Source organism: Hyla sarda, chromosome 5 (assembly GCF_029499605.1).
Source record: "Hyla sarda isolate aHylSar1 chromosome 5, aHylSar1.hap1, whole genome shotgun sequence".
Classification (NCBI taxonomy): domain Eukaryota; kingdom Metazoa; phylum Chordata; class Amphibia; order Anura; family Hylidae; genus Hyla; species Hyla sarda.
Genome location: NC_079193.1, coordinates 222,596,536 through 222,614,260, shown reverse-complemented (window position 1 = coordinate 222,614,260; position 17,725 = coordinate 222,596,536). Strand labels below are relative to the sequence as shown.

Below are 17,725 nucleotides of genomic sequence, written 5' to 3'. Positions count from 1 at the left end.
CGACTTTCCTGCAACTTTTGCTTTAGAGGGTTTTTAGAACATGATGGATTCTAGTCTATTATAGACATAAAAATGCATTAGTGCTGAATTTATCAAAAGCGACTTTTCAGCGACAAGTCACATCTGCTGAAAGTACACTGAAATGTCAGACCATGTTGGAGCAGGTTTAAATACAGTCTAAAGCATAGATCCTGAAGTCCATGCGCAGAATTTATCAAGCCATGCGACTTTTGATAAATTAGGCGCACAATAGACCAACCTAACCCTCTGTAGTTTGGGTCTAATATTGATGCGGGACATAGACAACTTTGATAAATCTCCCCCATTGAGGTGTGTGTGTGTGTGTGTGTGTGTGTAGATAGATAGATAGATAGATAGATAGATACAGTAGATGAGGAAGCACTTACTTCTTATGGCTCAGAAAAGATATAGCAGAGCTTAACCGGGCATGTCTGAGGTAACCTGGCTATAGATGATGAAAAACAATTGCTTCATATGCCTCATGGTGGCTGAGCTGCTCAAGTGTATAATGTGTGTGTGTGTGTGTGTATATGAATAATATACATACAGGGCGGGCCATTTATATGGATACACCTTAATAAAATGGGAATGGTTGGTGATATTAACTTCCTGTTTGTGGCACATTAGTATATGTGAGGGTGAAACTTTTCAAGATGGGTGGTGACCATGGCGGCCATTTTGAAGTCGTCCATTTTTAATTCAACTTTTGTTTTTTCAATAGGAAGAGGGTCATGTGACATCAAACTTATTGGAAATTTCACAAGAAAAACAATGATGTGCTTGGTTTTAACGTAACTTTATTCTGTCATGAGTTATTTACAAGTTTCTGACCACTTATAAAATGTGTTCAATGTGCTTCCCATTGTGTTGGATTGTCAATGCAACCCTCTTCTCCCACTCTCCACACACTGATAGCAACACCACAGGCGAAATGCTAGCACTGGCTTCCAGTATCCGTAGTTTCAGGTGCTGCACATCTCGTATCTTCACAGCATAGACAATTGCCTTCAGATGACCCCAAAGATAAAAGTCTAAGGGGGTCAGATTGGGAGACCTTGGGGGCCATTCAACTGGCCCACGATGACCAATCCACTTTCCAGGAAACTGTTCATCTAGGAATGCTCGGACCTGACACCCATAACGTGGTGGTGCACCATCTTGCTGGAAAAACTCAGGGAATGTGCCAGCTTCAGTGCATGAAGAGGGAAACACATCATCATGTAGCAATTTCTCATATCCAGTGGCCTTGAGGTTTCCATTGATGAAGAATGGCCCCACTATCTTTGTACCCCATATACCACACCATACCATCAATTCTTGTGTTCCAACAGTCTTGGAGGGATCTATCCAATGTGGGTTAGTGTCAGACCAATAGCGGTGGTTTTGTTTGTTAACTTCACCATTCATATAAAAGTTTGCCTCATCACTGAACAAAATCTTCTGCGTAAACTGAAGGTCCTGTTCCAATTTTTGTTTTGCCCATTCTGCAGCACCTGAAACCACGGGTACTGGAAGCCTGTGCTAGCATTTCTCCTGCGGTGTTGCTATCAGTGTGTGAAGAGTGGGAGAAGAGGGTTACATTGACAATCCAACACAATGGGCAGCACATTGAACACATTTTATAAGTGGTCAGAAACTTGTAAATAACTCATGAAAGAATAAAGTTATGTTAAAACCAAGCACATGATCATTTCTTGTGAAATTCCCAATAAGTTTGATGTGTCACATGACCCTCTTCCTATTGAAAAAACAAAAGTTGAATTCAAAATGGACGACTTTAAAATGGCCGCCATGGTCACCACCCATCTTGAAAAGTTTCCCCCTCACATATACTAATGTGCCACAAACAGGAAGTTAATATCACCAACCATTCCCATTTTATTAAGGTGTATCCATATAAATGGCCCACCCTATATATATGCATATGTGTGTGTGTGTGTGTGTGTGTGTATGTATATATATATATATATATATATATATATATATATATATATACACACAGTGACCCCCCCCCGACCTACCATGGACCCGACATATGATCAAATCGACATACGATGGCCTCTCAGAGGCCATCGCATGTCGATGTCAGCATCGACATACAATGCTTTTTTATGTCGGGGCCATCGCATTAAGTGCTATCCGGCAGAGCAAAATGCTTAAGCTGCTGCCGGATAGCAGCTTAATGTTCCCTGTGTGGTGCGGTAAGTATTACTTACCCCTCCACGATGCTCCAGGGTGCCCTCCGGGTCCAGCGCTGGTCTTCCGGTGTCTTCTCGGTCCTCTCCGATGACGTCAATACGCTGCTGCGCACGTCATCCAATAGGAATGGCGTACGCAGCGGCGTAATGACGTCGCTACGCAGGCCCAGTAAGGCCTTGTGGAAGACAGCAGAGAAGACAGCAGAGGACCAGAGAAGACCAGGAGAGCCCAGCGGAGGCCCGGAGTCACCATCGGGAGCGGTGGGGACAGGTGAGTACAGCTTCCTAAACTTTACATTGCACGAATCCCTCAACATACGATGGATTCGACAAACGATGGCTCGTTTGGAACGAATTACCATCGTATGTTGAGGGACCACTGTGTGTATGTATATGTATGTATATATATATATATATATAATATATATGCTATAGATAAACAAGGGAACATTTGTTTCAAACACATCAGAGATGTATTTATTGTTAGGTAGCTTGTTGGGTATAGGTAAATGAGAAGGCAATAGCTTCATATACATCAGAGGTGGCTGATCTCAAGCAAACTTCTCAAGTGTCTATGTACAAATTGGCCCAGAGTTATCAAACTGTGTGAGAGAAAAACTTGTGTGATTTTTCTACAGAAACCAATGAGCTGAGCTGTGATTGGTTGTTGTGGGGAAATCACTCCAGTTTTTCTCTCACACAGTTTGATAAATCTGGGCCATTGTGCATATCTATGCACATTGCTATGCATAGCACTGAACAGTATAAGCAATCTAATGGTTGCTATAAATAGTCTCCTATGGATACTATAAAAGTGTAAAATAAAAAAATTAAAAGCAAGCCCCTCCCCCCAAAAAATATAAATGGCCCCTTTTTCCCATTTTATCCCAAAAAGCGTACAGATAGCAGTGATAGAAAAGTATATAACCATGGGTATCATTTTAAAGGGTTACTCCGCTACCCAGCATCCGGAACATTGAGTTCACGCCCGCCCCCTCGTGATGTCACGCCCTGTCATGTGACGTTCCGCCCCCTCAATGCAAGTCTATGGGAGGGGGCGTGACGGCCGTCGCGCCCCCTTCCCATAGACTTTCATTGAGTGGGCAGGCCTTGATGTCACGAGGTTGCGTGCATGAACACTGAAGCCCCCACACAGCATTCGGAACATTGAGTTCCGGACGCTGGGGATCGGAGTAACCATTTAATTGTATTGACCCATAGAGGAAAGAAAACATGCAATTTTTACCATAAAGTGTACAGCGTGAAAAGAAACCCTCCAGAATATGTTAAAGGGGTATTCCAGGATTTTTTTTTTATTTCGCTATGCTACAGGGGCTGTAAAGTTAGTGTAATATAGTGTCTGTACCTGTGTGACGGTTTTCTCACAATTCTTCTGTGATTTTCACCCCAATATTTATTTTTTATCAGCATACAAAATGACTGTTGTGTCAGATTTTTCCCAGCTTGCAATGCGGCCGAGACCTGACTCACAAGTCAGCTGATGACAGTGAGCCTGTCTGCTTCAATGGGTGTAGGGATCGCTTGGTGGGAGAGAGATCAATCTGCAACTAATGCAACAGTTGTAGGCACCTTGATTGAAAACCACAGGTTTTTTGAATGGATGCAGCTCATTTATGTTTCAAGGGGTGGGGAGGCTGATGTGTGTGAGGGAGGAAAATGGAATTGTGGGATTTGTAGTCAAAAAGAAAAGTCAAACAGGAAATACTAATTCACAAAAAGCTAGCAACAGTATTATGGTAATTTCACAACATAGCCATTTAGCCCCAAGACAAGATCCTTCCTAAGCATGTCCATTACTGTCTGCCAGGTACATACTAAAATCACCTTATAGTGGATAACCTCTTTAAATTGTGATTTTCTTTTCAATTTTCCTACTCAAATAATAATATTTTTTGGGTTGCACCATACATTTTATGGTCAAATGAGTGATGTCATTACAAAGGACAATTAGTTGCGTAAAAAAAAAACCTTATATGGGTCTGTGGATGAAAATATAAAAGAATTAAGATTTTTAGAAGGCAATGAGGAAAAAACGAAAATGCTAAAATAAAATTGGCCTGTCCTTAACCCCTTAAGGACCAAGGACGTACCGGTACGTCCTGAGTCCTTTCCCTTTCTATAACGCGGGGCCACGACGTGGCCCCGCATCATAGCGGGTCGGGCCCGGCCTATAACAACGGCCGGGACCCGTGGCTAATAGCGCGCGGCAGTGATCGCAGTGCCGCGCGCTATTAACCCTTTAGACGCGGCATTCAAAGTTGAACGCTGCGTCTAAAGTGAATGTGAAACCATGCCGGTTAGCTCAGGGAGCTGTTCGGGATAGCCGCGAAGAAATCGCGGCATCCCGAACAGCTTACAAGACAGCCGGAGGATCCCTACCTGCCTCCATGCTGTTCGATCGCCGAATGACTGCTCAGTGCCTGAGATCCAGGCATGAGCAGTCAAGCGGCAGAATCATTGATCACTGGTTTCCTATGAGAAACCACTGATCAATGTAAAAGATCAGTGTGTGCAGTGTTATAGGTCCCTATGGGAGCTATAACACTGCAAAAAAAAAAAAAGTGAATAAAGATCATTTAACACCTCCCCGATTAAAAGTTTGAATCACCCCCCTTTTCCCATTAAAAAAAAAAACTGTTTATAAAAATAAACATATGTGGTATCGCCTCGTGCGGAAATGTCCGAATTAAAAAAATGTATTGTTAATTAAACCGCACGGTCAATGGCGTACGTGCAAAAAAAATTCAAAAGTCCAAAATAGTGCATTTTTGGTCACTTTTTATATCATGAAAAAATGATATAAAACAATCAACAAGTCCGATCAATACAAAAAGGGTACGGCTAAAAACTTCAGATCATGGCGCAAAAAATGAGTCCTCATACCGCCCCATAGACGGAAAAACAAAAAAGTTATAGGGGTCAGAAGATGACAATTTTAAACATATAAATTTTCCTGCATGTAGTTATGATTTTTTACAGAAGTACGACAAAATCAAACCTATATAAGTAGGGTATCATTTTAACCGTATGGATCTACAGAATAATGATAAGGTGTAATTTTTACTGAAAAATGTACTGTGTAGAAACGGAAGCCCCCAAAAGTTACAAAATGCAGTTTTTTTCCAATTTTGTCTCACAATGACTTTTTTTTCCGTTTCGCCGTAGATTTGTGGGTAAAATGACTAATGTCACAGCAAAGTAGAATTGGTGGTGCAAAAAATAAGCCATAATATGGATTTTTAGGTGCAAAATTGAAAGGGTTAGGATTTTTTAAAGGTAAGGAGGAAAAAACTAAAGTGCAAAAACGGAAAACCCCCGGTCCTTAAGGGGTTAAGGGGTTCTAGAGAGGCATCATTATCTTCAAATGAACTATTTGTGTCCACGTAGACATGAGCCATCCCATATACACACTATGGGCAGATTTATCAAAACCTATGTAGAGTAAAAATGGTGCAGTTGCTCATAGCAACCAATCAGATTGTGTCTTTTCTCAGAGGCCTTTTTAAAATGAAAGAGGCAATCTGGTTGCTATGGGCAACTGCACCAGTTTTCCTCTACTCAGGTTTTAATAATTCTCCTATACTGTATATCTGATAACAGAAATAAAGGTGAATAATAACAGTGTCCTACAATATTTTAGTTAGAAGAAAAGTTTCTACCTCCATAGTTACAAAGAAAATCTGGGACAGGTATTTGACCAGAAATACAGTTTTTACAGGATAATAATAAACAGATGAAGCAAATCCTTACATAGAAAGTGATTTAAAGCAATAAACACTTTTATATGTAAAGGACAGAAGCTTTTTCAGTGTCCTGTACAGTACAGTAAAGAGCAGTACACAACATCTAGTATCTCTGTGTACTATAGAGAGGCGCTACGGAATTGGTTCATGCTCTTTTGTAAGGGTATGTTCACACATGCTTATTTTGCTGTAGATTTTCTGCTGCTGATTTTCCTACCCATTGACATCAATGGGTAGGAAGATCAGCCGCAGAAAATCTGCAGCAAAATGTACAGGTATAAATGTACCCGTAGGCCAGATTCACACGGCAGAATTTCTGCACTGAATTCTGCATGAAAATTCTGCATGAAATTCTAGCCAATACACTTCAATGGGATTCCACTGTCCCATTCACACAGCAGAATTTCTGCTGAAGAATTTCCGCAGCAGGAATTGCATTAACTGGTTAACCACTAAGGACGTGTATATACGTCCTTGTACCGTTAACAGGATATGGCGCGGGCTCCCAACTCGAGCCCGCTAATTCTTGTAGCTGAGGGCCGGCATTAAAGGAGTATTCCAGGCAAAACCTTTTTTTATATATATCAACTGCTCAATGATGATGTCACGTCCCGGGAGCTGTGCATGATGGGAGAATATCCCCATAGGAACTGCACAGCTCCCGGGACGTGAGTTATCAGAGAGCAGTTAGACAGAAAACAACAACTCAACTTCAGAAGCTAATAACTATTGGAAGGATTAAGATTTTTTAATAGAAGTAATTTACAAATCTGTTTAACTTTCCGGAGCCAGTGGATATATAAAAAAAAGTTTTGGCCTGGAATACCCCTTTAATAGCTGACATGCAGCGATCGCCATGGCTGGCTATTAACCCTTTAGATCGCCACTGTCAAAGCGGACAGCAACGTTTAAAGGGACATTTAAATACTCCCTGGTGGTCCAGTGGGGTGGATGCCCCCCCCCCCCCAGCAGCCCGATCGTGGGGGGAGGATCCACTGCTGAGGTAGCCAGAGGGCTTACCTCTTCTTCTGCGGCTGCTGCGGCTCTGAGAATAATAAAGCCTGGCTGGACCAGACTTTATCAACCGAGCGCAGAGCACACAGATCAATGTAGTTCTATAGAACCACATGGATCTGTATGAAGCATCTAATGATTCCTCCTAAAAGTCCCCTAAGGGGACTAAAAGTGCTAAAAAAAATATTTATATTTTTTTAAATCAAAGTTTAAAAAAAACACACATTAACCACTTCCTAATTAAAAGTTTAAAACCCCCCTTTACCCAAATTTGATATAAAAATATAAAAACATAATTAAAATAAACATATGTGGTATCGCCGCACGGTCAATGGCGTATATGTAAAAAAAAAAAAAAAAAAAAAAAAAAGTCCAAAATTGCGTATTTTTGGTAACTTTGTATTCTCTAAAAAAATAAAATAAAAACCAATAAAAAAATCCCATCAAAACAAAAATGGTACCGGTGAAAACTTCAGATCATGGCACAGAAAATACCCTCATACCAATAATGCAGTTTTGTTTTTCAAATAAGTCCCTCCAAATATTATTTTCTGGTTTCGCCGCAGATTTTGTGGTAAAATTATTGATGTCATTACAAAGTAAAATTGGTGGAGCAAAAAACAAGCTCTCATATGGGTCTATAGGTGGAAAATTTAAAGAGTTATGATTTTTATAAGGTGAGGAGGAAAAAACGAAAGTGCAAAAAATGAACAAACCTTTGGTCCTTAAGGGGTTTAAGTGAACGGGCTATAAATTCATGCAGAGTTCAGTGCAGAATTCATTGCAGAAATTCTGCCGTGTGAATCTGGCCTTAAGGCTCATTCACAAGGGCGGATCCGCAGCATATTTTACGCTGCGGATCTGCCGATGATGCACCCCTACGGTGTGTCTCAGATGTGACTGCTCAGAGTGGCAATCCGCCGCTACGAGCAGACACACTGCTGCGATGTGCGAGTCTCCGCACGCATGCGTGGTGTACTCGCCCACATCGCAGTGTACTTGTACACTGTACTCGATGTGTGCGAGTATACTGTGTGCGAGTATACTGAGCATGCGCACAGTGACTCATAGCGCAGTGTGTCTGCTCCTAGCGGCGGATTGCCGCTTCGAGCAGGCACATCAGAGACACTGTAGGGGTCCATTCACACGAGCGGACCCACAGCGTATTTTATGCTGCAGATACACCGCTGAAGGACCCCTGCATAGTGGCTTTATGTGCACCTGCTCGGAGCAGCAATACGCCGCTACGAGCAGACACACTGCGATGTGTGAGTCGCATCGCTCCACATCATGGAGCAGAGGGAGCGGTCGCGATGTGTGTGAGTACGCTGTGCATGTGCCGCAACTCGCACATCGCAGTGTGTCTGCTCGTAGCGGCATATTGCCGTTCCGAGCAGGCACTTGTAAAGCCGCCATGCAGCGGTCCTTCAGCGGCGGATCTGCAGTGTAAAATACGCTGTTGGTCCGCTCGTGTAAACGTACCCTAAGCCTACATTTACACGGCAGAATTTCTGCACTGAATTCTGCATGAAAATTGTGCATGAATTTATAGCCAATACACTTCAATGGGATTCTGCTTTCCCTTTCACACAGGAGAATTTCTGCTGCAGGAATTCCATTAAAGTGAATGGGTTATAAATTCATGCTGAATTCAGTTCAGAAATTCTGCCGTGTGAATCCGGCCTACGGTTAGGGTCACACGAAGCTCATCCACAGTGTGAAATAAGGCAATAACTTCTGCAGTCACAAGAGCAAGCTCCCTGCTGCTGCTGGGTAGCTCTGTGTGTCCCATTGTGACTACCAGTGGGAACTTCGCTGCTACGAGTGGACACACAGAGCTACCCAGCTGCAGCAGGGAGCTCACTCAATGACTGCTGTCGTTGCAAAAATATGCTGCGGAGGCGCTCTGTAAGACCCCTACCCTAAGGGCATGTTCATATGGGTGGATCCACAGCATATTTTAAGCTGCGGATGTACCGATGATGGACCCCTACAGTGTGCCTCAGATGTGCCTGCTCAGAGCGGCAATCTGCCGAAATGAGCAGTCACACTGTGATGTGCGAGTCGCCATGCGCAGTATACTCTCACAGATCGCGGCTTCTCTCGGCCTAGCTCAGGGAGCAGGGGAAGCGCCCGCGATGTGTGTGAGTACACCGCACATGCGCACGGCAACTTGCACATCGCAGTAGTGTGTCTGATCGTAGCTGTGGACTGCCGCTCTGACCAGGCACGTCTGGAGGCACACTTTTAGTCCATAGTCGATGGATCCGCAGAGTAAAATACGCTCTGGATCCACCCGTGTGAACGATCCCTTAGGGTACGTTCACACGTGCGTATTTTCTGCTGCAGTTTTGCTGTAGCAGATTTTGCTACCCATTGAAGTCAATGGCAGTCAGAGTTGACACGAGCAGATTTGACTGTGAACTTGCAGTATGTTTTCTGCCTGCGGTTAGTCTGCCCCTGCTCAAACTCGCAGTGGGAAACACTCTGCACGTTCTCTATCAAATCCTCCGTGTGAACAAGCCCTTTTATGTTGTTTTCTTCCAACAGCATGCACATCCTAATTGATCGCATCTTCTAGCTATTCACACATGCTCCAAATCTGGACTGTCTGTAGCATTGTATGTTGAGTATTAGGGATCGATTTTTTTAGGGCCGATACCGATAACCTGTCGCCTTTCAGGCCAATAGCTGATGACTTATACCGATATTCCAGTATAAGTTATCGGCTATTTCAACCCCCGGCGGGCTGAAGCCATTGCAGATCAATGATTTAAAGCGGGCACTTTAAATCGAGGAACTGCAGCGCATTTTGCCGGGCCAGAGACTGCCGCCGCTTCTCTCCCCTGCCTGTCCTGGGGTCCTGAGTCTAACCACCACAGTTGCCCCATCGCCTCCCTCCCCCCATCCTCTGCCTACATACTGCCGCCGCCCCCCCCCCATCCTCTGCCCACATACCGCCGCCCCCCTAGCCTCTGCCCACATACCGCTATCGCCTCCCCGCATCCCCTGTGTTATAATTACCTGTTCCCGGGGGTCCGCGATACTTCTGGCTCCGTCGGCGTCCTGCGCTGTCACTGCACGGACTGACGGTGACGTCGCATTGGGGACGTCACTCGTCATTACGCAGCGCACAGCAACAGCGCAGGAGCCAGAAGGATCGCGGACCACGGGAACAGGTAATTACTACACCAGGGATGGGGGGAGGCGATGGGGTAGCGGCATGTGGCCAGAGGATGGGGGGCGGCAATGGGGCAGCGGCGGCGGTATGTGGGCTGAGGATGGGGGGGGAGGCGATGGGGCAGCGGCATGTGGCCAGACAATGGGGGGAGGCAATGGGGCAGCGGTGGCGGTATGTGGGCAGAGGATGGGGGGAGGCAATAGGACAGCTGGGGTGACGGTCGTCTCTGGCTAGGGGGGCAGGGCGGGGTATTATCGGCATATCGGCAAGGTAATTGCCTATACCGATAATGTCCAAAATCGTGATTATCGGCCGATAATATCGGCCAAATTGATAATCGGTCGATCCCTATTGAGTAGGGTATTAAATTACAGTGGTCCAGGAGACTTTGTTGTATGTTGAAAATATTGTAACTTGGGTGACCACTTTATATGAGCCATTTAGGAAAGAGTTGAAGCTAGTCGTGGAGCATGGAAAACATAGCCCAGCTTCACTGAAGGTTTATTTTGGGAGTACTTCTCCTTTACATCTTATTTTATTTCTAGACATCAGAGGTAAACCATGACTTTTTGTGGTCAGCTTTAGAAGAGACAAGAGATTGAGTAAATTTTTTTTTTAAATCAACTAGTGCCAGAAAGTATTTGTAAATTACTTCTATTAAAAAATCTTTACCCTTCCAGTACTTATTAGCAGCTGTATGCTACAGAGAAAATTATTTTATTTTTTTTTGTCATGTCCACAGTGCTCTGTGCTGGCACCTAACGCCCGTATCAGGAACTGTCCAGAGCAGGAGAAAATCCCCATAACAAACCTATGCTGCTCTGGACAGTTCCTGACATGGACAGAGGTGTCAGCAGAGAGCACTGTGGACAGGACAAAAAAAAAGAAATTCAAAAAGAATAGAATTTCCTCTGTAGTATACAGCAGCTAATAAGTACTGAAAGGATTAAGACTTTTACATAGAAGTAATTTACAAATCTGTTTAACTTTCTGGCCCCAGTTCATTTAAGAAAAAAAAATAAAGTTTTCCACTGGAGTACCCCTTTAATCTGTTTTGTGAATTTGGATAAGATGGATTTCTTCTTAAATGCACTTGGAAATTGACGGACACTTTGAGCTTTTATCTTTGTCTATATAAGATATAATAATCTGGCAACCTTATATAGCATTGTGTAAAGAAGGAGAACGGCCACTGAGGAAGCCAAACTGACCTTGAACAATGGTTGCCTTGTGCTGAAAATATCAATTGTTGATCCCACATAGTTGGCGAAGATATATAGTATCTAACCATTTTTCTTTAATTGTATAGGTACAGCGTGTGTTTTCATGTACATCTATTGTACAGCGTCTGCAGTGCATCATATTGTAAGCTCTGGAAACCTTTTGCTGCGGTGTCACTTCATGTTCCTGAGGTTTTAGGTTTTTGTAAGTGACCAGTTTATATTCTGACTTTAATATTGTTGGGACTCTTTAGAATTGGTGTTTTCACTTCTCGTCTGTTCGATCTACTGGGCCTGCATATACACATGCATACTAGCTAAGCCTTTTATCCTTCTCTCTCTCTCTCGGAATTAAAACGGAGATGATATCTTGTGCATTCTGTCAGGTATAAAAGAATAAAGGTTTGTACTAAGCTCCAGTGATCTGCCAGATTCTAGTTGAACAGAAAGCATGCCAGAAGATAGTGTGTTAATGCCTGGTGTTCCACACTGTCCCTCCCATTCTCAACACTCGGTGCAGAGAGGTGGGAATGAGGCAGTCTCCTCTCATTGTCCTTGAAAATCATCTTCACATCTGAAATGAAAGACGCTCAGATATCTGCTCCACGTTCTCTCCCATGGCATACTAAATTATCCCAGCATAGCTTGATAAATAAAGAAAAGTGAGATATATATATATATATATATATATATATATATATATATATATATATACATATTCCAATGTGTATAGGTCTAGTGGTTACACAGGCGTATAATGGAACAAAGGAGATCAGTGATGACGTCTGATTGCCAGAATGGTGACGTCATTCCTGGTGCAGTACTATTCAGTGATGGATGACTTCTTACACTGTAAGCAACCAAAAATAGCGCTTCTTGGTTTAAAAAAATAAAATAATAATAATAAAAAAATTAATATATATATATATATATATATATGCACGCCCTGGTTGCAGATTGAGAGAGGATTCCATATACTGCTATTTTACCCAGTACCTGAGGGGCCCCACTAAGTCTTTGTGGCCCATGAAGTGCTGCCAGTGTTTACCATGTGTTGGCACTGCAAAGGATGCTGTGATGCTTAGGGTGTTTTGTGATTGTTTTTTTTTTTTTTTCATTTGAAAAATCCTTTGTGGAATTTGCGGCACATGTTTTAAATATCCCCGTATATATTTTTTAAGTGGAATCCCAAGACCAGTGTTTCCCAACCAGGGAGCCTCCAGCTGTTGCAAAACTACAACTCCCAGCACGCCCGGACAGCCTTCGGCTGTCCGAGCATGCTGGGAGTTGTAGTTTTGCAACAGCTGGCGGCACCCTGGTTGGGAAACACTGCCTTAGACACTTTGTTTACACTTAAAGTTACCAATTTACAAGACGGAATGTTGTTACTGAATGCAGCGTGGAAAAGCATCCTGATCTGCCATTTAGCATTAGGGTGCATGCACACCACGTTTTTGTTATACAGTTCCCGTATATGGTTCCAAGTTAAAAGCCGTATGGAACTGTATAGAAAACCGTGTGCATTGACTTAACATTGTAAACCGTATGTCAAATGCATCATCCGGTTTAGTCCGTTTTGCATCATATATGGTTTTGTCCGTTTTTTTTACCCGTACCCAAAACCGTAGTCTACCACGTTTTTTGTTCCGGATGAAAAACTGTTGTAAACCGTATCCGTTTTTTTTTATTTTTTTTTTATTTTTTTTTTTTAAACATGGGAGTCTATGGGAACCGTACAGAACTGTATGTGCATACGGTTCCATCAGGTTTTTACCTTACGGTTTTTGACTTTGCACAGTTTTCTTTTCTTGGAATTTCAATCAAACACGTGAAACTTTATTCAAAATGGAGTGAAAAGTTAAAAACGTTTACGTTTTTTTTTCTTAAAAAAACGGATGCAACGGGACACCATTTTTCAAACTGTATAAGGTTTTCAACCGTATATGGGTTATATTTTGTACACACGTTTTGATACAGTTTAGTCAGGTTTTGAGGAATCTGTATTTCATCAGAAACCTGATATGGGAACTGTATTGCAAAAACGGGGTGTGCATGCACCCGAAGCCAGCAGTGAAAGAGTTCTTCTCCGTTTTGAAAAAAGTGACCGTTCTTATTATGGCAAGAAACAGACTAAATTACTAGAAGGCCATTATAATACACTATTCACACTGCCCAAAGAGAAATTACCTGATTTTTTCCCTATTTATTTTTATTTTTCCATTGATGGTAAATACACCAGAATGTTTTCATTTTATTATTTTTATTTATTTTTTCTTGATTATTTTTTCCCCTTTTTTATGTGGCATTTTGATGTTTATTTAAAAAGTTCTTTAAACTTAGAAATTAATCTTGAGACTGCTGTCAAACCCTTAAATGTAAGGGGATTTACTATCAAAAAGGTCTGCTAATCCTTTGTGTAATGGTGAAAGCAAGCTGTAAACATGCCCTTTTGTCTGCAAGTCCATATATTGTCTGTAAGAGTTAATAGTTTGGGTATTTGTATGACTAAGAGGCGCTGGCTAGCAGCATGAAGTGGAGAGCGTCTCCCCGCAGCTCTAATCCTCTTGGGTTCCTGTAAGGCGCTCTATGTTTCATAGGGGTTTCCCCAAGCTCCTCCTCCCAGATTCATTCATATTTTTCCCTCTGTTAGTTCCTTCCCCCTTTTGCTGCACATTATTCAGCCATCCTGTATCGCCTCTTGTCTTTTCCAAACTGTCAACTGCATGAATCCCGCTTGATCTGTGCCCCTTCATCCCATTAATGTCCCCAGCACTGGTAGGCGCCCACCCTCCTTCATGCTTCCAGACAGCACTCATGGCACCCTGCCTCTTCTCGGCACTAACCCTTAAATCCATCCTGTAATAGAGAGATGAGAATGAACCCCTACTATACCCACTGCTTCTGCTGCAATGTAATGAGTGAAGTGGAGGGACCACATCTTGTACATCCTCTGTCTATTGTCTACCACCCTTGCAGGATGTCAAGGTGTCAAGGCGTTTGCACAAACCTAATGTTGAATCCATGGTTGGAAGAGCTCACACAACATTTTGCTGCATTTGTTTTCTCACTGACAAATGACTAATTAGAGAAAATGATGCATGATGTAGCCGAGCCATGTGAAGCTCACATTACAGAGTGCTGATGATCTAATTGGTGCCCTCCCCTTCCAGCACTGGTGCTGCTGAGCCTGGTAAGGTCCCTTGTCAGTGAGGAGGTAGACGTAATGCTTTCTGGAGATGTGCATGTGAGCTTTCATTCAGAGGCTAGCTAATGTTATCCTTTTCTCTCTTTCTCTCCCTCTCTCCTCTGTCACCCCTGGTCTCCCTACCTCCCCCTTCCCTCCTCCTCTCCCGCTTTCTCTCTCCCTCCCTCTCTCTTTCCCTCCCCAGTATACTTGCTTGCAGTGTTGCAATAGGACGACAAGGCATCCCGATTTGTAAAGCAGGCACATTAGTGGGCTGTGCACATCGCATGTGATTCATAAAACCATGAATGATCCAGAGGCGAGCAGCCAGCGAGATCTTCATGTGCAGGATGATGCTGTTTTGTTTTGCATTGCCCTGAAGGAGGTGTGTGTACTGTATATGTGTGGAAGGCTGCTGTAGTATTCATTAGAGCCCTCTTCCTTTTTATTTTCCCTAAACCGCACTATTAGTTTCCATTCTGTCTTTGCTCTTTATTATTTTTGCTGATCACATGCAGGGCTGTACATTTCATGGGGTGTGGGAGGGGAGTTAAGTCCCAGACCAGTGCATCCTGGCTCCCCTTAGTCTTTTCTTCCCTCATGTTGTTTTTCTCCTTCCCTTGTTCAGCTGCTGGATTAACTGATACACTTGGCGGGTATATGGAGGCTTCTCTCCGCCACCACTGCTCTCCATTTTTGAGAAGGAAAAACCAGGCTTCAGGAGGAGGAGGATCATGCCTCGGACAAAACAGATCCACCCCAGAAACCTAAAAGGTTAGCAAATGGTTTCTCTGTTTTGATTGTGTGCTTGTTTTGGAGGGATGCATCCAGCTGTTTACCTAGTATAGGTGGCAGTGCTAGCTGGGGAGAGAGATGCTCTGCAGCATGTCATTGTTTGGTAGCTGCAAGCTTGTCCTGGATAGAGTCATGAGGACAGCTTCATCTGCTGGTGATTTCATCCTAAGCTTTTGCAGAATCTAAGCTAAAGGAGCAGATTGTAAAGTGTACAATGACCCCCAGATATGTAGCGTGGAGTATCCTTTGTCTATCTCCAGTTGGGTTCCATGTCAGTGTTGCTCGAATGCGCTAACTCCTATTGAATAATAAGTTTTATGGCCAACCTGATTATGTCACATCAGCTAAAATACTTCTGTAACACAGAAAGCACCTTCACTGTTGTCAGGGCCTTCACTATAACCTGTGTGGTTCTATGTTGTAGGCCTCGTTGGTGAGATTAGAGCTAAGGTCAGTATGGGGGCAAGGGTCACTCAGCTGATGTCAAGCATGCAGTGTGATAACTTAATTGGAGCAATGTATGAAAGGCCTGAATGCTGAATGTTATCTGTATGTTATCCGTTAGTCTGTCATTGTATTGTGAGAAGCCACTGCAATGACATAATATGCTTTTGTATGTCATATGGTATGTTGCCAATATTATGATGTGTTGTTGGTATTAATTTTACACACGTTCCAACAATATATGAATGCTTAGAACTATGCAGAAATTGGCCTTACCATGCACATTTTCTGTGTGCAAACACAGCAGGGACATTGTATATTTTTGCTCTAATTACATAGATAAATCTGCCAACTTTTAATTTGCCTTTTATAATTGTTTATAGCACAATAATGATTAAGATGCTGTATACACACAACTGACTAAGCCTATGTGTATGCAACTCCAAAAGATACTGATTTGTGTCCTGTAATGTTTCAAGGATTGTTATTTTACCGGGCACCTTGCAACTTTATCTTTTCTGCCAACTATACCTCTTGCGTCCAACAAGTGGTGCTTTGCATTCCTGACAGCCCTTACCCCGGTGTCACTGGAGATGACAAAGGCCTAGTTCTTGTATACACATTGGAATACAGCGCATTTGGAAGGTTTGTTTTTTTAGATCCTTTACATTTTTTCACATTTTATGTGTCAGCCTCCTTCTAAAATAAATTTATTACGTTTTTCCCTATCATTGTGCACTTAAGACCCCATAATGACAAAGTGGAAACAGAATGTTACAATTCTTTGCTAATTTATAGAAAAGGAAAAACAGTCTTATTGCATTGACATAAGTATTCAGACCCTTACTCAGAACTTAGTTGAATTGTCTTTGGCAGCGACTACAGCCTCCAGTCTTCTTGGGTATGATGCCACAAGGTTTACACAACTGGATTTGGTAATTTCTTGCAGATCTTCTATTCAGATCCTCTCTAGCTCTTTCAGTTTGGATGGGGGTCAGTGGACAGCCATTTAAGAGTCTCTCCAGAGTCGTTCATTCGTATTTAAGTAAAGGCTCTGGCTGGACCACTCAAGGGCATTTCTTTAGTTCTTTGTGTCTTGACTGTGTGCTTAGGGTCACTGTCTTGTTGATAGCTGAACCTTCGGCCCAATCTGAGGTCCAGAGCACTCTGGATCAGGTTTTATTAATAATATTCCTCTACTTTGCTCCTTTTTATCTTTCCCTTAACCTTGACTATACAGTGGTCCCTCAACATACGATGGTAATCTGTTCCAAATGGACCATCGTTTGTTGAAACCATCGTATGTTGAGGGATCCGTGCAATGTAAAGTATAGGACCGTGGTCTACAACATGCGGACCTCCAGATGTTGCAAAACAACAACCCCCAGCATGCCCGGACAGCCAACGGCTGTCCGGACATGCTGGGAGTTGTAGTTTTGCAACATCTGGAGGTCCGCAGGTTGAAGACCACTGGTATTTGAGATTATACTCTCGTGTCCCCGCCACTCCGGACCGTCACCGCTACCCTGGATGTCACCCTCAATCGCTGTCGCCGCGTCCCCAGGGTGTCCCCGACACTCCGGCAAGGCCTCTGCTTCCCTGGCATCCTCGCTCTTCGTCGCCGCCATCACGTCATTACGCACGCCGCTCCTATTGGATGACGGGACGGCGTGCGCAGCGACGTGATGATGATGATGGAGAGCGCCGACGATGCAGGGGATCCCGAAGAGGACGTGCCGAAGCCCCGAGGACAGGTAAGTGATCGTCAGCGGACCACATGGGGCACCGTAAACGGCTATCCGGTGGCAGCTGAAGCAGTCTGCGCTGCCGGATAGCCGTTTATGCGATGGCCCTGACATACTAAAGCATTGCATGTTGATGCTGCCTTCAACATGCGATGGCCT

General features: G+C 43.3%; 1 protein-coding gene across 2 annotated transcripts in view; it reads left to right on the top strand.

Moving 5' to 3' along the window:
- The window catches only part of HIVEP1 (HIVEP zinc finger 1), a 285,521-nt gene that overhangs the window by 41,289 nt on the left and 226,507 nt on the right, over positions 1–17,725 (top strand). Inside the window, exons 1-2 of one of the 2 annotated variants that reach the window (XM_056521169.1) lie at positions 14,676–14,967; positions 15,211–15,356. In XM_056521169.1, the coding sequence (XP_056377144.1) occupies positions 15,317–15,356 (40 nt within the window). In that variant the 5' untranslated portion in view covers positions 14,676–14,967; positions 15,211–15,316. Of the gene's footprint in view, positions 1–14,675; positions 14,968–15,210; positions 15,357–17,725 lie in introns of those variants that run through there. The other variant, XM_056521170.1, reaches the window with a different exon arrangement.